Here is a 27,548-nt window from a genome sequence, read left to right as displayed (position 1 = left end):
CCCAGTATACTTGGCTATCTACCGCATGTCAGTACCCTGTTCCCACTCGCTGCACCTATCCTGCCTTTAACCCTGTAAAGAAGCCCTCTGTAGCGACTGTTCCTTCCCCTGTTCCATCCTCCAGCTCTTCTCTGTCTCCAGCTGCTCCATTCATTTGCAGACCTGCGTTTACTTGTAGTGCCCCAGTAGTTAAAACCAGAAAAAAGCGAAAATTCTTTCCAACCAGTACCATCCTGCCAGTATCCAAACCGGTGAGCCTACCGTCTGAGAACCTGCCTTCCGTGGTTCAGCCTGATGCCTCTCTTCAGCCTGATGCCTCTACTCAGCCTGAAGCCTCTACTCAGCCTGAAGCCTCTACTCAGCCTGAAGCCTCTACTCAGCCTGATGCCTCTACTCAGCCTGATGCCTCTACTCAGCCTGATGCCTCTACTCAGCCTGAAGCCTCTACTCAGCCTAAAGCCTCTACTCAGCCTAAAGCCTCTACTCAGCCTGAAGCCTCTACTCAGCCGGATGCCTCTATTTAGCCGGATGCTTCTACCCAGCATAATGAACTGATCCAGTCTGATGATCCTATTAGGCCAGTTGACTCGATGCCCACTGTTGATCCAGATGATCCGGTACCTGATCCGGTGCCCGCTGTCGTGCCAATTGACTCAGAGCCCGCTGTCGTACATGGTGACTCGGTGCCCACTGCCTTGCCAGATGACGCGGTGCCCGCTGGTGAGCCAAATGACCTGATGCCTGGTGACCCAGTGCCCGCTGTCATACCTGGTGACCCGATGCCCGCTGTCAAGCCAGACGATCCAATGCCAGACGACTCGGTGCCCGCAGTCTTGCCAGACGACTCGGTGTCCGCAGTCTTGCCAGACGACTCGGTGCCCGCAGTCTTGCCAGACGACTCGCTGCCCGCAGTTCCGCCAGTTGACTCGATGCCCGCTGTTCTGCCAGACGACTCGGTGCCCGCAGTCTTGCCAGACGACTCGGTGCCCGCAGTCTTGCCAGACGACTCGGTGCCCGCAGTCTTGCCAGACGACTCGGTGCCCGCAGTCTTGCCAGACGACTCGGTGCCCGCTGTTCCGCCAGTTGACTCGATGCCCGCTGTTCCGCCAGACGACTCGGTGCCCGCAGTCTTGCCAGACGACTCGGTGCCCGCAGTCTTGCCAGACGACTCGGTGCCCGCAGTCTTGCCAGACGACTCGGTGCCCGCTGTTCCGCCAGTTGACTCGATGCCCGCTGTTCCGCCAGACGACTCGATGCCCGCTGTTCCGCCAGACGACTCGGTGCCCGCAGTCTTGCCAGACGACTCGGTGCCCGCAGTCTTGCCAGACGACTCGGTGCCCGCAGTCTTGCCAGACGACTCGGTGCCCGCAGTCTTGCCAGACGACTCGGTGCCCGCTGTTCCGCCAGTTGACTCGATGCCCGCTGTTCCGCCAGACGACTCAGTGCCTGCAGTCTTGCCAGACGACTCGGTGCCCGCAGTCTTGCCAGACGACTCGGTGCCCGCAGTCTTGCCAGGCAACTCGGTGCCCGCTGTTCCGCCAGTTGACTCGATGCCCGCTGTTCTGCCAGACGACTCGGTGCCCGCAGTCTTGCCAGACGACTCGGTGCCCGCAGTCTTGCCAGACGACTCGGTGCCCGCAGTCTTGCCAGACGACTCGGTGCCCGCAGTCTTGCCAGACGACTCGGTGCCCGCAGTCTTGCCAGACGACTCGGTGCCCGCTGTTCCGCCAGTTGACTCGGTGCCCGCTGTTCCGCCAGACGACTCGATGCCCGCTGTTCCGCCAGACGACTCGATGCCCGCAGTCTTGCCAGACGACTCGGTGCCCGCAGTCTTGCCAGACGACTTGGTGCCCGCAGTCTTGCCAGACGACTCGGTGCCCGCTGTTCCGCCAGTTGACTCGATGCCCGCTGTTCCGCCAGACGACTCGGTGCCTGCAGTCTTGCCAGACGACTCGGTGCCCGCAGTCTTGCCAGACGACTCGGTGCCCGCAGTCTTGCCAGACGACTCGGTGCCCACAGTCTTGCCAGACGACTCGGTGCCCACAGTCTTGCCAGACGACTCGGTGCCCGCTGTTCCGCCAGTTGACTCGATGCCCGCTGTTCCGCCAGACGACTCGGTGCCCGCAGTCTTGCCAGACGACTCGGTGCCCGCAGTCTTGCCAGACGACTCGGTGCCCGCAGTCTTGCCAGACGACTCGGTGCCCGCTGTTCCGCCAGACGACTCGATGCCCGCTGTTCCGCCAGACGACTCGGTGCCCGCAGTCTTGCCAGACGACTCGGTGCCCGCTGTTCCGCCAGACGACTCGGTGCCCGCAGTCTTGCCAGACGACTCGGTGCCCGCAGTCTTGCCAGACGACTCGGTGCCCGCTGTTCCGCCAGTTGACTCGATGCCCGCTGTTCTGCCAGACGACTCGGTGCCCGCAGTCTTGCCAGACGACTCGGTGCCCGCAGTCTTGCCAGACGACTCGGTGCCCGCAGTCTTGCCAGATGACTCGGTGCCCGCAGTCTTGCCAGACGACTCGGTGCCCGCAGTTCCGCCAGTTGACTCGATGCCTGCTGTTCCGCCAATTGACTCGGTGCCCGCAGTCTTGCCAGATGACTCGGTGCCCGCAGTCTTGCCAGACGACTCGGTGCCCGCAGTCTTGCCAGACGACTCGGTGCCCGCAGTTCCGCCAGTTGACTCGATGCCCGCTGTTCCGCCAGTTGACTCGGTGCCCACAGTCTTGCCAGACGACTCGGTGCCCGCAGTCTTGCCAGACGACTCGGTGCCCACTGTCGTGCCTGGTGACTCGGTGCCCGCCGCTCCGCCTGGGGGCCCAAGACCTGTCGCTCCGCCTGGGGGTCCGGCGCCCGCCGCTCCGCCTGGGGGTCCGGCGCCCGCCGCTCCGCCTGGGGGTACGGCGCCCGCCGCTCCGCCTGGGGGCCTGAGACCTGTCGCTCCGCCTGGGGGCCTGAGACCTGTCGCTCCGCCTGGGGGTCCGGCGCCCGCCGCTCTGCCTGGGGGCCCGAGACCTGTCGCTCCGCCTGGGGGTCCGGCGCCCGCCGCTCCGCCTGGGGGCCCGAGACCTGTCGCTCCGCCTAAGGGTCCGGCGCCCGCCGCTCCGCCTGGGGGCCCGGCGCCCGCCGCTCCGCCTGGGGGCCCGATGCCTGTCGCCCCGCCTGGGGGCCCGGTGCCTGCTGCTTCACCTGGTAATCTCCCGATGTGCCTCTGCCCGGAGTCCAGCCCGATGTGCCTCTGCCCGGAGTCCAGCCCGATGTGCCTCTGCCCGGAGTCCAGCCCGATGTGCCTCTGCCCGGAGTCCAGCCCGATGTGCCTCTGCCCGGAGTCCAGCCCGATGTGCCTCTGCCCGGAGTCCAGCCCGATGTGCCTCTGCCCGGTGTGCCGCTGCCCAATGTGAGGGAGGGTACTGTCAGGAATGGACTGGCCAGCAATAGTGGGACTCACCTGCCTTGTGAGCTGCAGTACCAGGGCTGGCCAGCGGGTGCTCCCAGCAATCAGAAACTCAACCTTGCAGCCAGTCAAACACCTGGAACTAATTATACTGGTGTATTTAAGGGACATTCAGACCTGCAGACTCTGCCTTGGTGTTGTGTTTTTCCTGGGCCCTGTATCTTGTTCCTGCATCCTGCTCCTGTTCCTGTTCCTGACCCGGCTTTATTATGACCTCTGCTGACTTCTCCTGTTCTGATCCCTGGCTTGTGACCCCGACCATTCTCTGCCTGACCCCCTGTACCTACCTTCCTGTTAGTTGCTGTACCCTGCTCGTGACCTGTCTATTCTCCGCTTGCTCCCCCTGTACCTACCTGCCCGATTGATATTGACCCGGCCTGCCTGACGACGCTTGCACTGTATGTACTGTTATCTGTGGGTGGTTTGGTTTGGTTCGTTTGCACTGTGTTATGTTTTAGTGTTGCACTGCGTTTATGTTTGTATTGTTAGCGTTAATAAATTGTTTATAACTTAACTTAAGTCTGCGTTTCCCTGCGTCAGTCACACACCTCTGGTCATACCCGGGAGCTCTGACAGGCACTCTGTGCAGAAGTGAAACGTGAGGCCATACTGTATGTGACCAAGAAGAGTAAGGCCCTGTGCAAGAAAAATCAGGCACTAAAGGCAGTATCGAATAAAAGAAGCCTAAAGCATTCTGTTGAACATGGAAGAGTGAGATTCTGATGGTAGCAGAGGCATATAAGGCACATGAAACTAAGACTGTAAGACAGAGGGATGAAGCACTCCATGCAGCAGAGCGCTAAAAAGGGTTGCATATGACAGAGAGGTATGAGGCATCATGTATAACAGAATATAACAAGGCAATGCTTATGATACAAATGCCACGTAACAGTGTATTGGATTGTGGAAAGTGCACTCTCTGCACAGAGGACAGATCTCATTGGTGTCATAGATAGAGGGGAGTGGCCTGTGTGTGCAAAGGGCATATGTCAATTGTGCCACAGTGGCCCTCTGTGCATGTGCCATCACCCCACAAGGGGCGGGGTCGCACTGCTCACCAGAAGGGTAGGGGAACCTCCACATGGATGCTATCTGGCCACCCTTTGGCTTGGGGTGGCCTGATTTGGTGACCTGACTGCTGCTCATGGGGAAATCTTATTGGTTGGAGGGGTGATGTCCTGCCACTACTTAAAGCAGAGGTCCAGTCAAAATTAAAAAAAGAAAAAAAGTAAGAAGCTACAAAAACTGTAGCTGCTGACTTAAAAAAAAACACACTCACCTGTCCCTCAATCCCTCTGTGTCTTCACACCGGCCAACTTCACCGGCTATCCTGTGTCCCCGACATCTTCAGTGTGGTCACCCGGCTGTTACACCTTGCGTTGCCCACTGCGCATGTGCGAGTAGCACTGCACTCTGTGAGTGGTCCCATAGTCTTCTGGGATCTGTCACCTGTCCCAGAAGACTACAGGGAGGGGGGTGAACAACTTCCGCTCCTGATCGCCCAGGTGATCACAGCAGAAGTGGGAGTGGGTACCTGTCATGTTTGGGTACAGGGTAATCTTTGAAGAAAACCTGTTAGTCTGCACAAGTCTTCAGACTGGGGTAGAGATTCACTTTCCAGCAGGACAACAACCCTAAACATACAGCCAGAGCTACAATGGAATGGTTTAGATCAAAGCAATATTCATGTGTTAGAATGGCCCAGTCAAAGTCCAGACCTAAGTCCAATCGAAAATCTGTGGCAAGACTTGAAAATTGCTGTTCAGACGTTCTCCATCCAAACTGACAGAGCTTGAGCTATTGTGCAAAGAAGAATGGGCAAAAATGTCACTCTCTAAATGGTAGAGACATACCCAAAAATACTTGCAGCTGTAATTGCAGCAAAATGTGGTTCTACAAAGTATTGACTTAGGGGGGTTGAATACAAATGCACAAACATTTTTAAAGACATTTATCATTTTCCTTCCACTTCACAATTATGTGCCACTTTGTGTTGGTCTATCAGAAAAAAAAAATCCCAATAAAATAAATTTACCTTTTCGGTTGTAACATGACAAAATGTGGTAAATTTCAAGGGGAATCATTTTTCAAGGCACTGTATAGGGTCCTTTTTGCTTAGACTGTTTAGCTGAGTCTATATATTTTCTCTTTTGTATTTTCAAAATTTGACTATATTTAACCAATTATTATTTCAGAACCTTTTTACTTCATGGCCATTTGTTCATTTTTGTGCAGCACCTGTGGATGCGTGGTGTGCTGAGGTGTATCTCCCTTAGAGGCAACACCTAGGAGGCAACAAAAGATAGCCCTATGTGATCATTCTTTGAGTCTTACCTGCTTTGTATTCTACAATGTAAGTGCTATTTGGTACCAGCATTGTTTTTGCTTTCTGTTTTTGATATATTTTATGTATGGGATATATAGTTTGTTTATGTTTTTTTGTTATACATTGTTATGATTGTATTAGAGACCTGAAATATATCTCTATAATACCCTGAAAAAGAAAACACTGGTTCTGTAACATGTCGGGATTCATCTGCTGACCTCCGACACTGACCAAGCTTGACTTTTCTGGCAGTTTTTTCTTTTTTTTTGGTGTACTGCAGAATGTCAGGGTATTTGTATTTGATATACTGTATAATGTATGCTTTGCCATAGGTTATTTAACTTAAACACTGTTTTTTACTGACCTAATTTTGGTCTTATCAAGTTTTCGAATAAAGATTGATATTTTATATAGTTGTACTTTTGATTCTGATGTAGAAGGTCCAGTGGGGGTTATTTTCTCTCTTGTTCCAAATTGTTGTATTGGGATGTTGGCCGATCCGTATCCTTTGGGCACTTCACCGTGCCCAAGTCTTTTGTGTCATGGAGAGAGGGGAATGAGCTATGTGTGCAGAGGACAATTCTCATTGGTGCCATGGATAGAGAGGAATGGGCAGTGTGTGCTGGGGGCAGAAATCTCTGGTGCCATGGATAGAGGGGAATGGACTGTGTATGCTGGGCGACGATGTTACTGGTGCTGTTGTTATAAGGAAATAAGCTGTGTATGCTGGGGGCAGACATCACTGGTGCCATAGATAGAGCGGAACGGGCTGTGTGTACTGGGAGCAGATATCACTGGTGCCATGGTGAGAAGGGAAAGAACTGTGTATGCTGGGGCTAATCTAAAAGGTGCAATGTAGAGAGGGAGAGTGACTCCGTTTGTGTTGTCTGAAAGTAACAATCCATGCTGTTGTGTTGTCTGAAAGTAACAGTCTGTGCCTATGTCAGTTCTTAATAAGAAATTAACCTGAGTGCTCTGACATAAGAATTGGGCCCCAGCGAGCTGACCAGCAGAAGAAGGGGGGATTATATGATAGCCTGCTGGACTGTTGCAGTGGTGGTATAGTACTCCCTAGTTGGGATTGCCCCTGTAGAGGGTTTATTAGGAGTTGTTCTCTACACTAGTTCAGGGTTTCCACTACAGTGTATTTTTTTCTGCTGTTCACTTATTGCCAGATTGTCAGAAATCATGAACCAGGTGGAGACAAAGTGCAGTTAAAATCACACCTTAATGAAATAGCAAATATAACATAGATCAGGAATGTAGTCAAAACAGAAGCCAGGAATTGGATACCAGAGCGAGGAAATCAGATGAGCCAGAGTCAAGAAACCAGAAGTCAGTATAGTCAGGAGCCAAAAATCAGGAACATGGACCGGGAGAGATGTCAGCCAGACTGAGTTATACACAGGAACACAGTAAGGAACACACTGGAGATCATAGACCATGCAAAGGCAGGGAGGAAATGAGCTAAGCTGCTAAAATAGCAGAAAGAACTGACTGTAGGCTGGATTAATGGGGCAGGTGATGGTATCCAAGTGAGTCACTGTGTAGACGAGTGGCTGGTAATTAACCAACAGCTGAGCTGTTTCTGAGCACTGAAAGAAAAGAGCTGCTGGTTACGTAGCAGGAGCCCAGCCCTGACACATACTGTATATACAGTATGTACATATTTCTTGCTGTGTTATTGCTATTCTTATTTATCTTTTACTAGAGGGGCATTGCACTAAATATATCCCACCCAGCCAGGTGTGTCAGAGTGTGTGGTGCTATTTTCAGAATCATGGGCACAGCAACAGGGGACCTCAACCCATCATAAAGCTCCTTCAGGGGTGAGTACTACATATGGATAGAGCAGAGTGAGATGTGTGTCCTGGGGGAGATCTCACTGTTGCTTTGACTAAATGCTAAGATTTCCAGAAAGACAGCAATAGTACATTTGGTTGCCCAGATGTTGCTGTTTTTGATATCCCTTGTTTATGATCCGAACTTGAAGAAACAGCATATGCCCTCTGTCATAATCTGACTTTACAAGTGCTCTTCTCATATGACCTACTATGTCCACTATTCAGTCTTGCTACAGCACTAGGAACCTAAACCTACGAGTCATTGACTGTACCATAATCTGTGCCTTGGCTCAGTTTCAAGTTTCACCTCCTACCACTTTCATAGCTTCTTCCCAAATCAAGCACACTCTGGCTGAAGCCTAATATGCAAAAGTCCAAAGCAAAGCACTTGTTGGGGTTTATAGATACACATTCGGAGTTTCATTAACCACTGAATACTTGTCAATGCAAGAAACTTGTATAGTGGGAAACTGGCAGTGTGCACACTGGAATCAATAGTTTTTTTTCATAGGGTAGCACAAATGATGTTCCAAGGTGCAGGAACCTATAGAAACCTAACAAATGTTTAAGTCCATCAGATCAGGGAACACTTTTACAGGAAAAAAACAGTTTCTGTTATAATATCATGGCAGACTGTGTTGACATATTCCTTATTCATTCACTTCTGCATGACTTCCATGAACAATACTTAAAATGGTAGTAAAGGCTGAAGGTTTTTAACCTTCATGCATTCTATGCATGGAAGTAAAAAACCTGTGTGCAGCAGTGCCCCCAGCCCCCTTAATACTTACCTGAGCCTCATCGCGATCCTGCGATGTGAATACCAGCCTCAGCTGTCCCAGGTCTCTGCCTCTTCATTGGTTGAGACAGCAAGCGGGAGCCATTGGTGAATGGACACGCAGAGCAGTGGGTGCCCCCATAGCAAGTTGCTTTCTGTGGGGGCACCTGACAGAAAGGAGGAGCCAAGAGAGCTTGCGGGGGACCCAAGAAGAGGAGGATCCAGGCTTCTCTCTGCAAAACCACTGCACACACTAGGTAAGTATAGCATGTTTGTTATTTTACAAAAAAAATTAATCTTTAGAATCGCTTTAAAGTGTTAGCAAAGGCCTTTTAATGATTTATACCTATAGGTAAGCCTATAATAAGGCTTACCTGTAGGTGCAGTAAATATCTCCTAAACATGCCCGGTTTAGGAGATATTTACTTTAGCAGTATCAGTGTCACCAGCTCATGCGCACTGCACTCTCAATGAACGGCATGCTGTCCATTGAAAGAGATGTGCGCCGGCTGAGAATTCCACGTAGATGCGCTGGAGGGATGTCATCGCAGCTCAGCCAGTCAAATGGACACAGTCTGCGAACCCAGAATGAAGACCAGGTGAAGATGGAAGCCCTGTCAGTGGTGGCAGTGCACTGCTGGAGGGCTTTGTTTTCAGGTAAGTATTTCATAATGAGATAGTTTGCTATGCAGAGAGAAGATTTTTTTTGTTTTCTTTTTGCAGTTTACTACCGCTTTAAAAGAGAAGTTCGTGAATTAAAAAAAAAAAAAAGACAGTCATACTCACCTAAGTGGATGTAGCATCTATTCATGCTTCATCTGTCCTCCGCTGGCTCTAAGACCAAGAACTGAGTGACCAAACACAGTTGATCGCTCAGCTCTTGGTCTTCAGTCAGCCGAGAGAGCTGGTGGCTGTTAGTCACTCTGTACTCTGCTCTGCCTCTCCATCCCAACTGTAAAGTTGTGATCTTTCATGAACTTAGACTGGCTGAGTGACATTGAACATGCCTACACACTGAAGCCAACAGTTTAGTGGAGGACAGGACCAGAGCATCTGAAGAAGGGGTAAGTATAGCAATTTCTTCTATAACCCCTTGCCCTCCTGAAGATTTACCCCCCCCCATTATGGAGCTGCGTTACTTTAACTGACAATTGCGCGGTCATGCAACATTGCACCCAAATAAAAATTGTCCTTTTTTTCCCCCCACAGATAGAGCTTTCTTTCAGTGGTATTTGATTGCCTTTGTGTTTTTTGTTTTTTTTTGCAATATAAAAACAAAACAAAAAAAAACAACAATTTTGAGAGAGAACCCAATATTTTTGACTTTTTGCTATTAACTTCTTGCCGACCGCGCATAGCCGAATGACGGCTTCACTACGGCCGGCCAGTTCTGAGTGGACGTCATATGACGTCCTCCCAGAACGCGCTCTCCTGCGCGCCCCAGGGGGCGCGCACCCGGCGATCTCCGTGATCGCTGTGTCCTACGGACACAGCTGATCACGTGATGTGGTGAAAGGCCGATCCCACCGGCCTTTTACCACGTGATCAGCGGTGTCTAATGACACGCTGATCACAGGGAAATGCAAGTGCCGGTTCTCGGCTGCACTTTCCTCACGCTGTCAGATCGTGAGGAAAGTACTGCCGAGAACCGGCAGTTGTCAGAGCGGGGATCGGCACCGCATGTTCCGCCCAGCAGTGCGCCCACTAGCCCCGCCCACCCGTTCCCAGCAGTGCCCCCACCTGTGCCCAGCAGTGCCCCCACCTGTGCCACTCTGCAGTGCCACCTACCTGTGCCCAGAAGTGCCACCTACATGTGCCCAGCAGTGCCACCCACCTGTGCCCACCCACCAGTGCCACCCACCTGTGCCCACCAGTGCCACCCACCTGTGCCCACCCACCAGTGCTGCCCACCAGTGCCACCCACCAGTGCAGCCCAGCAGTGCTGCCAGTCAGTGCCACCAGTCAGTGCCCAGGGGTTGTGCCAGTCAGTGCCGCCAGTCAGTGCCCAGAAGTGATGCCAGTCAGTGCCGTCTATCAGTACCCATCATCAGTGTCACCTATCAGTGCTGCATATCAGTGCCGCCTATCCGTGACCCCTAATTAGTGCTGTCTATCAGTGCCGCCTATCCGTGCCACCTCATTAGTACTGCCTATCAGTGCCCTTTAGTGCTGCCTATCAGTGCCCATCAGTGCCGCCTATCAGTGCCCATCAGTGCCGCCTCATCAACGCAAATCAGTGAAGGAGAAAAAATACCTGTTTGAAAAATTTTATAAAAGAAACAAACTTTTTTTTTTTTTTCAAATTTTTTGCACATTTTTAATTTATAGCGCAAAAAGTAAAGCGCCCAGTGGCGATTAAATACCACCAAAAGAAAGCTCTATTTGTGAGAAAAAAATGATCAAAATTTCATATGGGTACAATGTTGCATGACCGCGCAATTGTCAATCAAAGTGCGGCAGCGCTGAAAGCTGAAAATTGGCCTGGTAAGGAAGGGGGTATAAGTGCCTGGTAGGCAAGTGGTTAAACATGTCCAGTAAAAAATTTTTTAAAATCAAATTTCATCATAAATTTGCAACACAATCTATTCTGCTACATGTCTTTGCGAAAAAAAAAATTCCCAAATACGTGTAAATTAAATGGTTTACGTGAAAGTTATAGTTTTTACAAATGGCGGTATATATACTGAAATTTTATTTTTTTTTACTAGCAATGGCAGCGATCAGCAACATATAGCAGGACTGTGGTGGACATTCTGACACTGGGGGGGAACTGACTTGGTGTCACTGACATCCCTAGTGACATCAATACAGTGATCTGTGCTAAAAAAAAAAAGCACTGACACTGTACTAATGGCACTGGGCAGAAAGGGGTTAATATGAGGGGCGATCAAAGGGTTAACTGTGTGCAGGGAGTGTTTTACTAGGCGGCGGTGTCTGTGTGCTTCACTGTAATCACACTGCTCTGGATGGCTGTGCTGTGCACAGCCATCCAAAGCAGTGTGCACGAGCCGACAGGGAGGAGGACTGTTAGTAAAAAAAGCAGTCCTCCTCCCCGTCGGAGATCCTCGGTAATCACCAGGCGCTGGTGGGTAATCACCGGCCAGGACCCGGTGATTGACAGCCGCAGCTGCGAATGGCGGCGAGGGAAGGGCAGGCGCCCCCTACCCGTAAACACAAAATCACATGGATCCTTTCAGATGAAGTCCGGAAGTGACGAAACGCGTTAAAGGAGTGACGTCAAGACGCACGTACGCAGACCGGAAGTGTCGCCGCGGCCATTTTTAAGGCTATCAACACATGGTGGAGGAAATGTTTGGTGGAAACAGATAGAAACCATGTTTGGAGCTGATAATCTGGTTTTAATATGTGAGTTACTAATAAATGTTATCCCTATGCTTTGAATATTGCTCCTAAGACCATTTTATATCTTTCTGAGGACCTTGGAAAAAATATTCTTAAAGAAGAATTTGGAGGATTACTGATCCATAATGTTTGTAGAGCTCTCATAATACTCACAGAGGGTAATAGTATTTAGTACTATTGTGTGGTGGTTGATCGTATTCACTGAGTTGCAGTGATCACAGAGTGTGTACACTTTGGATTGATGTGTTTAAATGCACTATATAAAAAAATTAATTAAGATTGGAATAATTTAATTATATATATATATATATATATATATATATATATAATTTCTTTTTTCTTTCACAAATATTTAGAAGTGAAGTGTGAAGTTGCACGGGGTGATTTCTTTTAATTAATTGAATTGCACTAGATTATTTACATTTATTTTTTTTGAGGTACGTTTTTGGATGAAATAGAGGTCAACTTTCGTATTTGGAGGAAAAAGATTGGAATTTTGGACACTGTTTTTGGACTTATTTTGGGATTTATCTTTGGATTTATTATTGGACATTTTGGATTTGGGGAATTTTTGTATTCTTTATTTTATTTATATTTTATATTTATTGGTATATATTTATGATTTTTAATTTATTTTGTGAATTTATTATATCACAAAAAGGTTTTATATATTTCTCTGTGTGGCTAGCTTTTGGATTTTAATCTTGATATCTTGATTCTGGCCCTGAACGCAGTCACTCCTCTTCACTAAATGACAGATCAGGTCTGAACCAGGCAAAAAAGAAAAAAAGCTCAGCTTGCTTGATGCATGTTTGGTGGAGTGTCAATCATCAGTAGACAGTGAGGTGGTCGACATAAACCATGAGAAAGTGCCAGGTCTTGCATCACACATTAACTGCTTCTCCAAAGATACCAGATCTCGTATTCCGCAAGTTTTGTTTTTTTTGTGTTTTATTTTTTTCCGATTTTTAAATAGACTGAGGTTGCTCTGTGAGGCTCATCAAGTAAACTGAATTAATCATATTAGTGACATAGTATATTTATTTTTCCTCAAAATGTTTCAATTCAAATTTTACAAAACTTTTACATATAAGGTACTGCCGTTTTCAATCTACTGCTTAAAATCATAGCTGTTAGTATTATTAATTGTAATCTGCTATTAGGCAAGAACGGTCTCTATTTAACCCTTACTTTACCATGACACGAAAAACTGTATTTAACATTTTAAGAGAGTAATGATGTGCAGCAACCAATCACAAATCAGCTTCTGGACATCTGGTATAATCAGACATGTGAAAGGTAACTTCTAATTGGTTGTTAAAGTTTACTACACTTTGAACATTAAAACCTGATCTGATGACGCCAACTTTTATTAAAGAAAATATTATGTTTAAATCCCAGCTGAACTTTTAGTATAAATCAGTAAAAACACATTTCCGGCCCATCAAAACAAAAGGTGTTATTACAGTTGGTTTTTTTTTTAGAGAGTAGCCACAGCCTGAGTAGAAGAGCCTGTCCCTTGCCAACATTCTTCTGAAAAGAACCCCTGCTCTCTGCGTGAAAGCAGTGGTCACTTTGCAGAAGTCTAACACACTCCCTGCTGATTGGAGAAGTCTAGTTCTGACTCAGCAGAGAGACCACTGCTTCCACACAGAGAGCAGTGGTCCGTTGCTGCAGCTTGCTGGCAGAGGACAGGCTTTCCTACTCAGACTCTGGCTGCTTTCTAAATAAAATAAACTGTAAGTCTTTGTACACCTTTTGCTTTGAAGCACCAGGTATGTGTTGAACTGATTTAAATTAAATGTTCAGTTGGGCTTCAATTAATAGGGTTTTCCTCTTCCATTCTTTATACATAACACTTTACTATAATGTGCATCATTTGTAACATTCTCTTTTTTGAATATCAGAATATTACTTCCTCGTTTTTATGGCTTTTGTGTCTGCTACAGTCACTTCATCTGATAATGTACAGTACCTACCAGGGGCGGACTGACCATTTGAGCACTTGGGCACTGCCTGAGGGCCAGGGCTCAGTAGGGGGCCCCATGAGATGCCCCTGATACCTTTCATTGGCTTTTTCCTAGGCTTTTTTGGGTTTGGGCGAGGACACAGAGGCCCCATGATCCCCCATTGCCCGGGGGCCCCATGAGTTGTCAGTCCGCCCCTGGTACCTACCATTGTCGTGAAGCTTACAAAAAGTGTAGCAAAAGAAAATTGTGTGATCTACTGCTTTCATTTAACATACCATTACAGCTGGGATCTGATTGGCTGCTGCATCTCTGTTCATAAAGAAGCCACAGTGTAGGTCACAAAGAATGCTAATTTACTACAGAATTTGACACTTTATATCCCACCCACAAAATGATACTTGCTGTCCAGTTTCATATGGATTAACTTAATACTACTACTACAGAATGAATAAGTGGATAAGGTTCAACCCTCACATGTAATGTTCAGTGAGATCACTATTAAACAAGCTGCTGTCACCTTTCGCAAAGTCAATTCAGCTAACTCTTTGATCATGAATTACCTATGTCAGGGTATCAGATGGGTTTGTATCACTGAAGTGTTTGGATCAGCTTTTCTCAACCTACTTAACCCATGTTGAAAACAGTTCCTTGGGTGTCAGTGGGAAAAATTACCCTTACATTGGTGGGCAGTGGAAAGCATGTTGTCCTTACAGTGTTGACCAGAATGCTACCCTTAGATAGAGGACCATTGGTGTCCTAGAGCTGGCTCTGACAATAGGAGCTGGCCCCAGAAGGAGTCAGGCACCATCAAATGGGAGGTCAATCAGCCACAGCTCAAGGAACCTCTAGCAAACTATTGAGGAACTCCACAGAACCATGGTTGAGAAGGGCTGGTTTAGGCAAATGACCCTCTGGTGTTAAGGACCCTGTCCCCTTTTGCTTTACCCCATAACCTTTTGACAAAATATATTCTTTCCTTGGAGGTCCACCAAAGGGTACAATAGTGAGGCACTTTCTTAAGAAGCTCATGTAAATATATCCATTATACATTTTCCATTGGTGATGGTATATGAGAAGGTACAAGCTACCATTTTATTCAGGTCTTCCTTAGATCCAGGCCTGTGGTACTTCAGCAGGTCACAAAACTAAGGATTTTCTTTCCCATATATTTTGGTAAATTATTTTAAGATTATTATGTCACATATTGCTTAATATGTAAATGTACAATATGAACCCAAAGGGCTCTGGCAAGAAGTTGTTAGTACAATGACCTACTCAGATCTTATTCTGCCACTTTTCATAATAGACACACTCTTGTAAAAAACATTAGTCCTTTATTGGAGGGGATATGACCAGTTGCCACAGAGATGCTCTAAATTCACACACTGGGCTGTTTTTGAAGAGGCACGTGAGTGGAGGAGCGTAGACCAGTCCAGCCTCCCATTAGGACGTTCCTCCCCCTGTGGTTTAAGGAGAATGTCTGCAGTTAATTTTTGCATATTAGCTGTCATCAGCCAATTGGAGGCTACCTTATGGCGAGGTGCTGATGACATCACAGTGAGATCCGGAGAATTATGGGTGGATGTTTTTAAAGAATAAGGGGAGGTTACTGAGGCTTACCGCTATGTCTAACTACACTGCACAGAGCTGACTGTTCAGTATAGGATAAAGAACTTTCTCTTGCTCTGAGAAGAATATGACTCACAGTCTATATAGACAACCATTTCTCTAGTAGTCAGGAGCTGGGGAACGCAGGTACAAAAGCACAATAATGATGGTGAGAGTTGCAAGTGCTGAGCTGGTTATATTAAAGAGTCGCGCTGTCTTAGCATCTTCTACAGCTCCACTGAGGTCATTCAACAGTTTCTTGTCCCTGACCTGAAGGATGCAAAAATAAAATCAGTTAGCAGCATATAATGATACATTTGCCTAGTATGAGAACATGTTTGCCTTTAAAAGCGAAGTTCATCTTGTAAATCAGCAATCAGCGAACCGTGGGTGCAATATCAGGCTCCTGCAAACTCTCCCTCCAGCTTTTGGCATACACCTCTGTAATGGCTTTCAGTTACAAAGCTTGAGGAAAAGTGAATGGACTATGAGGGCACTCATAGTCCATTGAGAACTATAAGCAGTCTGCCGATTTGGCAGATGGGACTTGTAGTTTCTTCATTCAGAGTTTTCTGTGAATGAACGAGGTAGCTGTGCAGGCACAGCACCAAACGACTGCACCAATATTGAAATGTGACAGCGGTTACGAATTTAGGATTCCCTGCCCGCTGTCACATGGGGGTGAGGGAGGGGTGCTTAATAGTAACATGTTATACCCTAAATACAGTATTAAACCCAAAACATTTATAATATTGCTTTCTTTTACTTGCTTGGTTATCTGGCAAGTAATTCTGTTGTTTTTCAAAAGAACAAGCTCTGTTGCAGATGTAGCAGGGATGAGACAAACCATTTACCACTGATGGGTGCTTACAATAATCCACTTTTATTTATGTAAAACCTTTTTCCCCAAAAGGGAAAAAAACCTGTTGCTGTAACTGCTTAAAAGGTGTGAGCTGGAGTTTGGCTTCAATTTGTTAGTGTATCTAAATTGGCTAGTACATATAACATACCCCTCCCCCCAGACTAATAATGCTGCTGTCCACAGGAGCCCCTGTACTCTGTCATCCAGAATGGGGGCACTCTAATACAGGAGGTATGTCACTGGTCAGATCACCAGGTGAAAACATAGGGAAAAAAGTCTACGAAAATGAAAACTAATGAAGCCACCACATCTAATGATTGGTAAGCTGCAATATATTACATTTTTGGGTTTGATACCGCTTTAATATTTTGTGTATAGTGGTTGATATAGTTATTCAGGAATGCAGTTATCTCTTGACTTCTCATCTACTATTTGAACGGCCCGTTGCCTCGAACAACATTAGATGTTGGTTGACTCATGAAATCACAATAAAGTTTGATGTTAAACTTCAGGCAAGCAGACAAATACACAGTTGAGTACATTTATGAAATCTTCAGTGCAGACACTTCTACAGCATTGCCAGGTCCTCAACCACTACTGCAGAAGTGGTGCAACTTGATCAGAAGAACTGGGTTCAAGTAGAACAAAGAGACATACTGTATATGATATAATCCGTCACAAGCATTAACACTTTGTTTTCCTAAGCCCCCATGTAACACAATTTTATTATCTGTTGATCCTGCTATCAGAACCATTATTTTCCACTTCATGTAATAGGATGACAACATTATTTGTTAAGCAGTGACAATGCGCAGCAGCACTATCACCCCGTGGAATAGGGTAGTCTTGGGGTAACAGGTAGTTTTTTAAATTGCACCTTTCATACCATGCTTCATTTTTAAATAATTTATTGTAGCTGTACATGGCTTTGACACTCCAGCTACACCATCCTTTCATGGGGATCTGTGAATGAGAAGGCCCCCCACTGCAGAGGGATGCAAAGATTGTGCCCAATGCAGGGCAGTGATATCAGCCTAGTTGTAGTTCATTGTTTACTTCCTCCAACCCAATAATAGTTGGCCTCCATGTGGACCTGGGGCTGGGGTAAACAATGAAGGAGTCTGTGCATTGTACCCACAAAAGTGTGGGGGGCCACAGGAGAAAGAAAGGTCAGGAAGGTGGCCATGGGCAAAAAAAAAAGAAGCACAGTATTAGAGGACATATTTGGGAACTGCAGTGGAAAAAACTGTTTTACCAATTCTAGCTTATGTGATACAAAATAAGAACTCGCAGCGCTATGAAACCTTTTCTAACTCCAGTCATATCATCCATATTAAAACCATACACATATTTCTATCGAAACAAATAAAAACAGCAACAAAGCAATATAAAGTCCAAAATCTTTAACCATGAAACTCTGAACAAAATGTGTTATGCCACCTGCTAATGAATCACTGTTCAGAAATCCCATTTTTATTGTGTTTTTTCAAATATAATGGCATTGTGTTTCACCATCGTTTTTCAACTAGGATGCCTTCTGGATTTTCCAGGGGTGCCTTGACTAAATGCCTAAAAATTGCCCATATTTGTCAACGAGTCAGGATCAAGCCTACCTTTTTGTTACACAAAGCCAAGTGTTTTTATTGTGCAGCATTACAACCTTGGGCACCATGCGGGTCAGCCACCGGCATCCTCACAACTGAGGCCATCATCAGTTGATAAGGAGGACATCAGACATCCTAACAGCATGCTTTTTTGCCCCTCCCCTGCCCCTCTCTATCAGCACTGGGGGTCACATTAGCATAGAGAAGTAGAGTCAATGAGGGGGAAGAGAAAAGCTAGAGTACTAGTCAGTACCAGTGTGCTAAGGTGGAGGAATAATCCAGCCCTAATGTTGGGTGGCCCATGTGTGTGGATGCTGCTGCAATATGTAAAACTATTAGAGTCGTTTTTTACATTTTAGACTGGGGTGCTTCAAGATTGTTCAGATTTTTTAAAGAATGCCTTGATTGAAAAAAAGATTTTGAAACAATGCTGCACACTAGTGGTCTCCTAACTGGCCTGGGGGCCAGATGCGGCCCTTCACTTGCCTTTGTACAGCCCTTGGGGCACTATTCCTCCCACTGACAATAAAAATGGGGCACTATTCCTGCCGCTGACACCAACAATGGGGCTTTATTAATCTCACTGACACCAATGATGGGACGCTTTTCCACCCATTGACAAAAACGATGGGGCACTATTCCTCCCACTGATACCAATGATGGGGCACTACTCCTCCCACTGATACCAATGATGGAGCACTACTCCTCCCACTAATACCAATGATGGGGCACTACTCCTCCCACTGACATCAATGATGGGGCACTATTCCTCCCACTGACACCAATGATGGGGCATTATTCTATACTGCACTCTGAATTCTGGTTTAAGTATGTGAACTAAGTGCACTAGAAATTTGATCCAATCCAGACTGAACAGCGGAGATTAGCATCGCATATTCATCATTACTATAGGATGCTCCTTTTTAAAATTGAGAGGTCATTCATAGGGTAAGTGTTTTTCTGATTTGTAAATCAAAGGGGATAGAAAATAGTTGTTTGAGAGGCACAACACAGTTTTCTATGAAAAAAAGTATAAAAAATGGACAACCAAATAATGAAAAGTAAATTTTGTTTGAAGTATCACAGTTGGAGAACACAAATCTTTATATTATTCTGGGTTATTATATTGTTTTGTGTTTATATATTGGCTTAAAAAATAATATATATATATATATATATATATATATATATATATATATATATATATATATATATAAATAATGTTTTTGGATTTTTTTTATATAGGAATAAGTGTATTGTTTTAATGTGGATGGCATCACAGGGTTTCATGGTACTATACATGTTTGTTTGGTTTTGTTTATCACATCAGTTGGATGATCGCTGACATTCAAAGTGTAGCAGCTATATTGTTAGGAGAGAGAGGAGATTATTTATTGTCACTCTTTGAAAATTCAGAAATAATATTGATTATATAGTTTAAACTGTTCAGTTTATTTCAAGGCTTCTATATACTTCCTAATCATTATTGACATTTACTGTCAGAAAGGAATTACATGTTAGATTGTGTTATTAGCCCATGAAAGTCCATTTAAAATGACTGATTTCTATTTGATTATTCAACAAAATTAATTTTAGTATTAGATTTAAACAGATTTTAGTTCCTTAGCATTTAAAATGATCTTGTGCTTTACCCTTTGGAGGGCAGAACAAAAGATTCACTTACTTTCCCCTCCCCCCTTTCCATTTGGTTCGCTGCTGCTCTGTTGGCTGCAGGTTGTGAGAAATCCCAGTAGCTCTTAGTATAGGACAACATGTGATTCAATTTCTGGCTCCTTTTTCTCGCTCCTGGCAGAGGAACTGAGTGGAGAAAGAGCAAAGGATGAGCTTGTGATGGTGCAGAAGTGGGAATAATTGAACCTCTTGCTTGGGGCAAAGCACAGATTCACTTTAACACAGTGGGCACTCTGCACCATTTCCCCCATGATTGATATGACATTCTAATATCTTTTACCTATATTTATTTAATTTAGTGCTACAAAAAATCTGTCATTACAGGTACCTGGTGATCATTTGCAGAACAGAAATTTGTGAGGCCAGCTTTACTCCAACCCAAGGATTTCCTTTCCAGAGCCTCGCAATTATGTAAGCACCTGTTGGCTTGGATTTACTAAAACCAGCTGTACATGATACCCAATCGGCTTCTAACGTCAGCTTGTTCAATTAAGCTTTGGAAATAAAAGCTGGAAGCTATGCAGAGTTGCACCCAATTTTGCAGTCTCCAGGTTTAGTAAGTGACCCCCAGTGTGTTTGACATTCATTTGAACCTGTATTGGGTACTGACTGAAAATGTAAACATACTCGCCTTCAGAGAATAGGCCAATGCAATAAAGCCCAGGCAGCAGAAGTTCAGGTAGACAAAATTGAAGATGGACCATAAGTAATAGTCGTTCACTTCGGTGGTTTCAGGGGAAATTTCTATGACTGTAATAGGATGCCCACTTTTCACTGTGGCCACAGACACTGTGCCGGGGGCATACTTGCACTTCTTCTTTTCACGCTCCAGTGTGTGCTTACACTGTGGTGGAGGCCATGTTCCTTCAGTTTTGTAGGACTTATTATCCATATCTTTTCAAAGGAGGGGATAACTTTTTGTGTGTTAGGTACACCAAGCAGACGAGGAGGCCTAACCCAAAGCCAAAGATCCACAATGAGGAGCAGAGAGGCTAAAGACAGAGAATGAAAGGTAGAAAGAGAAAATAAGACAGGAAACAACTGCTCTGAACTAAATGTAAACATGAAAAATATGCAATTTTTTCATTAATTTAGTACAATATTTCCCACCTCTACCACTCATTATGTTGGCAGTCGACATAGAGGAATGCACAGAATTAAATGAACAATGGCCAACTGCTTGGTGGCCCTCTTTGTTTCACTATAGTTATAGTTGTGGATGAAAATGGTGTACTCAGGTAAGATGGTAATTTCTGTGTAGTAGATCTTAATGGATGGAATTTTGCTTTTCTTATCTACAAGCTGAATGTTATCTGATACTGGATGTTTAATATTTGATTTGAAGATGGCCTCTGTTGGTCACAGTAATCTTAAAAATACTGTCAACTGAGCTGACCAGTGGCAAGTGTTTCCCCCCAAATAAAGCTGCATTAATTGCTGGAGGTAGGTCATATAAACAAACATACATAAACTAAAAAGATTAGAGGTAATCAAGTCTCTGAAATATTTACTTGCAGTGTATTTCCTTTCCATAAACTACTGAAGGAAGGGTCAATTACCCCTCCTTTCTTGTATGTCGCAGCCCTCATCTCCTCTGGGAGGGGGAAGAAGTATAAAATGTGATACATGCACTTAGGGTAAGCTTTCATTAAAATTAATGGTCTGCTGATAGGGTCTCTTTAAAGAATGCGAGAGAAGTTGTTAATGTACCAGTGAGAGAAAAAAAAACTATTTCAGCAGTTGCAATTATTAATAGTGAATGACTATCCCATGTCTGTGGTCAAGGTCAGCTTGCCAGGACCAGTGTTTCTCAATGATTTCTGCAGAAATTGATACGGGTTCCTTGAAAAGTGACCGGTGGTGCATTAATTTCCCATCAGCTAATGCCTACATAGTTCTAGTGCCAGTATCACTTGGAAAAGCCCATGATGTGGGACCAGTAAAGCCTCTAGTCTCTTCTGCCACCAAGGAAATGGGGTTCCCACTGACCACCAACATGAGGCACTAGGCTGATCATCACTGTAATTTTTATTCTTTCCACTGCTCACAAATGTAATGGGTGTTTTCTCACACTGAGCAGGAATATAAGTAGGCACTTTTTCACTGAGCACCAATATGTGGGGACATTTCTCCTATGACCATGAATATAAGGGGGCACGACACTGACCATATCAACATAAATAGGTTCTACATTGGCCTCCAATCTAAGACGTAATTTCTGCAAAATGTAGGAGGCATATCTTCGTTCACCATCAATGCAAAGAGACATTTATTCACTGACCACCAATGTATTTTAATAATACACTTTTCACTCTCTGTGCCTCTTATTGGGCCATTAAATTTATTTGTTTTATTATTACTGTAAGCAGTTTTCTGCTCTGTGTGTCAAACATGTCAGATACACTACACTGCTTCCTGAGTTATTTATGATTTTATCTACATCTTACTAATCTAATCAATATTATATTTAAAAAATAATGGCTGTGTGTATACACACACATGGATGTGGACTCCATGTAAATTCAAAAACCTATTTTACTTGTAATCCAAATGCGATACAATTCGCATCACATATTATCTCCACCTACATACACATACTCTATATTGCCAAAAGTATTGGGACACCTCTCCAAATCACTGGATTCAGTTGTGCCAAATATCTCCATGGCCACAGGTGTATAAAATCAAGCACTTAAGCATGCAGACTGCTTCTACAAACATTTGTGAAAGAATGGGTCGCTCTCAGGAGCTCAGTGAATTCAAGTGTGGTACCGTGATAGGTTGCCACCTGTGCAATAGATTCATCTGTGAAATTTCCTTGCTACTAAATATTCCACGGTCAACTGTTAGTGGTATTATAACAAAGTGGAAACAACTGTAAACAACAGCAACTCAGCCACCAAGTGGCAGGCCACGTAAAAAAACAGATCAGGGTCAGTGCATGCTGAAGCACACAGTGCACAGAAGTCGCCAACTGTGTGCAGAGTCAATAGCTAAAGACCTCCAAACTTCATGTGACCTTCAGAGTAGCACAACAACAGTGCATAGAGTTTCATGGAATGGGTTTCCATGGCCGAGCAGCTTCATCTAAGCCTTGCATCACGAAGTACAATGCAAAGCGTTGGATGCCGTCGTGTAACGCACGCCACCACTGGACTCTATAGCAGTGGAGATGTGCTCTCTGGAATGACCAATCAGGCTTCTTTGTCTGGCAATTCGATGGACGTGTCTGGGTCTGGCGGTTGCCAGAAGAATGGTACTTGCCTGACTGCATTGTGCCAAGTGTAAAGTTTGGTGGAGGGGGGATTATGGTGTGGGGTTGTTTTTCAGGGGTTGGGCTTGGCCCCTTAGTTCCAGTGAAGAGACCTCTTAAGCAGTCAGCATACCAAGACATTTTGGACAATTTCATGCTCCCAACGTTGTGGGAACAGTTAGGGGATGACTGCTTCCTGTGCCAAAAGCAAGGTCCATAAAGTGAGTTTGAAGTGGAGGAACTTGACTGGCCTGCACAGAGTTCTGACCTCAACCCTTTGGGATGAATTAGAGCAAAAACTGCGAACCAGGCCTTCTTGTCCGACCTCACAAATGTGCTTATGGAAGAATGGTCAAACATTCCCATAGACACCCTCCTAAAACCTTGTGGACAGCCTTCCCAGAAGAGTTGAAGCTGTTATAGCTGCAAAGGGTGGGCCAACTCACTATTGAACCCTACGGACGAAGACTGGGATGCCGTTAAAATTCATGTGCGTGTAAAGGCAGGCGTCCCAATACTTTTGGCAATATGGTGTATATACATATTTGTCAGGGGTTCCATGTGATCATTTAAAGGTATTTATAGATTTATGGTGAGTAGTGCAAAATGATTTAACATTTTCTAGAAAACCTTTGCTGTCTTGAGGTGCCCTGTTGCAAATATTTGTATCACATTATAATTGGTGAAGTCATTAGGATCAAAGTTCTGTTTGATTGGGCTTGCCTCACAAATGAATGCACCAGGGCACATTGCAATATGTCCAAGGAAAATTGTCAGAGACTTATGGGAGGCTGCCCTTTTTCCAAAAATGCGAGTTGCCTGGATGTCATATTGATTCCTTGCTTCAACACTTTGAGTCACTGGACCGGAACAAGTTCGTGGATAAGGACTTCTGACTTTTGCGATCTCTATGTTTATCCAGATCGGTATTGAAGGCAGTGAGTCAGGATAATTCTGGCCAGATGGTTATTTTCAGAAGATACACAGTCCCTGTATTTCCTTTATCACAGGATTTCAAACTTGTTATTCAATTAATTTAAATGGCAATGTTCAGGTCAATGCAACATAATGCAAAACTAAGGACTTTTTGACAATGCACTGCATAGTAAGGCATTGGTGTGAACATGTTCTGTTAAACACAGTTGGGGGAATTTATCAAAACTGGAGCAGCCAAAATCTAGAACACCTGTGCATGGCAACCAATCAGCTTCTATCTTTAACTTGTTCAGTTAAGCTTTGGAAATGAAAGCTGGAAACTGATTGGTTGCCGTGCAAAGCTCCAGAATCTGTCACTCTAGTTCTGATAAATTCCCTTTAATATATTTTCTCCTGTCAATGTACTTTCCCAATTTGAAACTGCAGCACAATGCATGTCCATGCATCCAATGTGGACAAGCCTTGATTGTGTATGCACACCTTATGTGAGACAGATGGACAAGGTTACATGAGATAAACAAGGTCAAGGAGCAAGGCAGTAAGAGCTAAAACGTGGCCGAATAAATGGTTATTAGCGGATGACATGACATGAATATTAATCCTTACATAAAAGCAAATTAATAGTGGGTGAAGAGACATCACAGGAGTAGACCTCATCGCAAGCAGATAGAGGGGAAATAGACACCTGTTTCTGCTTTGGAACTGCTTTTTGACCATCTTTACTTGCTCTGATCTCCTGCTTTTCCTTTATTAATTTTTCACACCCCTGAATGCCCCCATCTCCCTGTTCTGCAGTGTGATTCTGCAGCAAACATCCATTCATTGTTTTGCTCCGGGCACTGCAGGCGAGATCAGAACTTGTCAATAAGCTGCAGGCTATTGCACTGCGCCCAACACCTTTCAGATCATTGATCCGTAGCATAGAGAGAAACCAACAGCAGTAGGCACCTTCTCACATCCTACTGCATTCAACAGAGTGACACCAGAGCACCTTCCAGCACCTCCCACTGTACTCTAGTCTGTCACTGCATCAACACATCAGAGTATAGGAGACACAAGCATCGCATCACAGCATCATACAGCCTGCTGCATTGCATTGGCTGCTCTCAGCTATAATGACATCCCAGGCTGCCCCGTATACAACACGTCTCACACGGTGTCATTGCAATTAAAGCGTTGTAAACATCAGAGTGACTCACTGTACCAGCCAGCGTGAAGAGCCCCGCCGTTGGCGTAGAAGACTGAAGCAAAAGAGGGGCTGATTAATAACTCTGGATGATGAATGAAAGTCAGGACAGGGCACCACCGCCTGTATTCCAGCTCCAATTTCTGCACAATCCCAGTGACCCCTGCAGAGTATCACACTGCATCCGTATCATCTTACCTGCTCCTGCAGAGCATCACCAACCAGCCCTTTCAGGCTCTCTACTCACCCCACAGTGCTCTTGTTAGGACCACTCTGAGCTCCTATCTGTGACAAGTGGGTATCCCCAGGGATGGAGTGCAGAGAAGAACAGCTGCATGACTTAAAACAAGAGACTGTCTGTATCAGTCAGACAGACTACAGAGGAGGAGGCAGAGGGAGGAGGAGAAGAGGGTGTCCAAGGATGCTGGATTGAGAGGAAGAAAAGGAGGAGGAGCGGTAAGGGAGGAATCGTAGAGGGGGCAACTATAGCTGAGCTACAGTCCACATGATTCATGTAAACATCATTAAAAAGAGCATTGTCCTTGGGACAGTGCATGGAATGGAGGGACAGAGGGCTCTTAGAGCAGAAGAGAACTTGGGACCCCGAACAGTTCAATTTTAGTTACGCATACAATTAAACACAAAACCAGACCAAAGCTTACAAATATGTATTATTAATAAATAAAACCACAAGGAAAAATATCATGCAATGTATTTACAATTTGAAGACATGGTCATCTCTTGGAAAAGACTTGAGTATCCAGGTTTATGGAAAATGGCTATTTGAAGGACTTTAAAACTGACCACACACACTGTACAATCTTCTGCAGATCTACTAACAGGGCCTGCCTGATTGTAAACAACTGAATAGGCTTTTTAAAGTCCAACTAGGGGCAACAAATGGAACCCCTTCTTATCTCTTCCTTCCACCCCCTCCAACTAATCAAAGGTGTGAAATCATTTTCTAAATGCCCTTGTTACTTACCTGAAGCTGAAGTCAAGCGATGCTCCAATCTTCTCTCCTGATCTGTTTATAGGTGGTTCAGTCTTTCTCCAGATGTCTAAGTCACTGCCTGCATAATGTGGACATTTCCTATTGGCTATCTAGTGGCAATGTTCTCTCAGGATCCAGAAGAGGAGCACATCACTGAAAGGGGATTGTTAGAACCGGTTCTGCAAGAGGTGGATGAGCAATCTCTGCACCTAGAAATGGCAAGGGGCACATATAGCGAACTTAGGTGAGTATACCTTGATTTACATGGTAATGGAAAAAGAGTATAGCAGGATGAGAAGGGGGAAACATACTGTATGTTGCCCAAAGTTGGGCTGTTTGTAAAGATTTTATAAATTAAAATAATAAACATTTTATACTTACCTGCTCTGTGTAATACTAATATACAGATATATATAAAATATAGTATTGCACAGAGCAAGCCCAAACCTCCTCCTCTGGAGTCCCTCGCCGGCACTGTCTGCCCCCATGGCAAACCACTTGCTATGGGGGCAGATGCACAGGCCTGATCCTGAGCCGGGCTGTGTGCGTCCACCGAAACACACAGTGTGGCTCAGCCCTGCCTCCCTCCCCCTCTCACAGCATTTGATTGACAGCAGTGGGAGCCAATGGCTCAGTGCTGCCTCGGTCCCTGTGAGTAGAGGGATTGAGGAGGGAAGAAGAGAGAGAGGAGATGCATCCTTGCACAGTGTTGGATCAATTGTAAACTCAGGTAAGCATTTAGGGAGATGGGGGAGCACAGCAAGTTCTAAAACGTATCTTACCTTAACCGCTCCCACACCGCCCTATAGCAGAAATACTGCTACAGGGTGACACGAGTGTGCAAAATCATGTGTATATATACATGATTCTGCAGTTCTGGGTAGGAGGCACGTGCACGCACCCTACTCACGCCATTTGTGGCCTCAGCTGTCAATCACCGGGTCTCGGCCGGTGATTACTTGCTGGCAGCTGGCGATCTGAGTGTTACCGACAGGGGAGAGACCTGTATGTAAACACAGATCTCTCCCCTGTCAGCTCCTGCACACTACTTTGTATGGTTCTGCATAGCAGAGCTAAACAAAGCAGTGTGCTTACAGTGTAAAGGACACACAGAGCACACAGTGAAACAGCACACAGCTAACCCTTTGATCACCCCACATGTTAACGCCTTTCTGCCCAGTGCCATTAGTACAGTGTCAGTGCTTTTTATTAGCACTGATCAGTGTATTATTGTCGCTGGGGATGTCAGTGACAGTTCCCCCCAATGTCAGAATGCCTACCACAGTTCCACTAAAAGTCGCTGATTGCCACCATTACTAGTATAAAAAAAAAATCCCAGTATATATACTGCCATTTATAGACACTATAATTTTCACGTAAACCAATTAATTTACACAAATGTAGCAAAGACATGTAGCAGAATACATTTTGGCCTAGATTTATGACGAAATTTGATTTATTTTACATTTTTTTACTGGACTTGTTTAATAGCAAAATGTCCACAATATTGTTTTTTTTTTCAAAATTGTTGTTCTTTTTCTACGTTTATAGTGCAAAAAATAAAAAATGCACAGACGATCAAATGCCGAAAGAAAGCTCAATTTGTGGGGAAAAAAAAGGACAAATTTAATTTGGGCGCAGCATTGCATGTCAGCTAAAGTAACAGCGCCGTATCACAAAA

At 45.2% G+C, this 27,548-nt stretch overlaps 1 protein-coding gene across 2 annotated transcripts; it reads right to left on the bottom strand.

The window, feature by feature from the left end:
- Nucleotides 1-15,046: 15,046 nt before the first annotated feature.
- LOC149445608 (interferon-induced transmembrane protein 10-like) lies at nt 15,047-25,297 on the bottom strand. 2 transcript variants are annotated; one of them, XM_089653524.1, is made up of 3 exons: nt 25,072-25,297; nt 20,130-20,490; nt 15,047-15,610 (listed from the first exon to the last, which is right to left on the bottom strand). In XM_089653524.1, the coding sequence occupies exons 2-3, from the start codon at nt 20,388-20,390 to the stop codon at nt 15,461-15,463; spliced, it is 411 nt and encodes a 136-aa protein (XP_089509650.1). In that variant the 5' UTR covers nt 20,391-20,490; nt 25,072-25,297; the 3' UTR covers nt 15,047-15,460. The 2 variants fall into 2 exon arrangements, with proteins under 2 accessions (XP_089509650.1, XP_089509649.1); XM_089653523.1 differs by having other exon boundaries at nt 25,121-25,296.
- Between the last annotated feature and the right edge of the window lie 2,251 nt (nt 25,298-27,548).

Source organism: Staurois parvus, unplaced genomic scaffold (genome assembly GCF_062004578.1).
Source record: "Staurois parvus isolate SC_StPar_1 unplaced genomic scaffold, SC_StPar_1.0 ptg000715l, whole genome shotgun sequence".
NCBI lineage: Eukaryota > Metazoa > Chordata > Amphibia > Anura > Ranidae > Staurois > Staurois parvus.
This window is presented reverse-complemented; position numbering and strand designations above follow the sequence as displayed.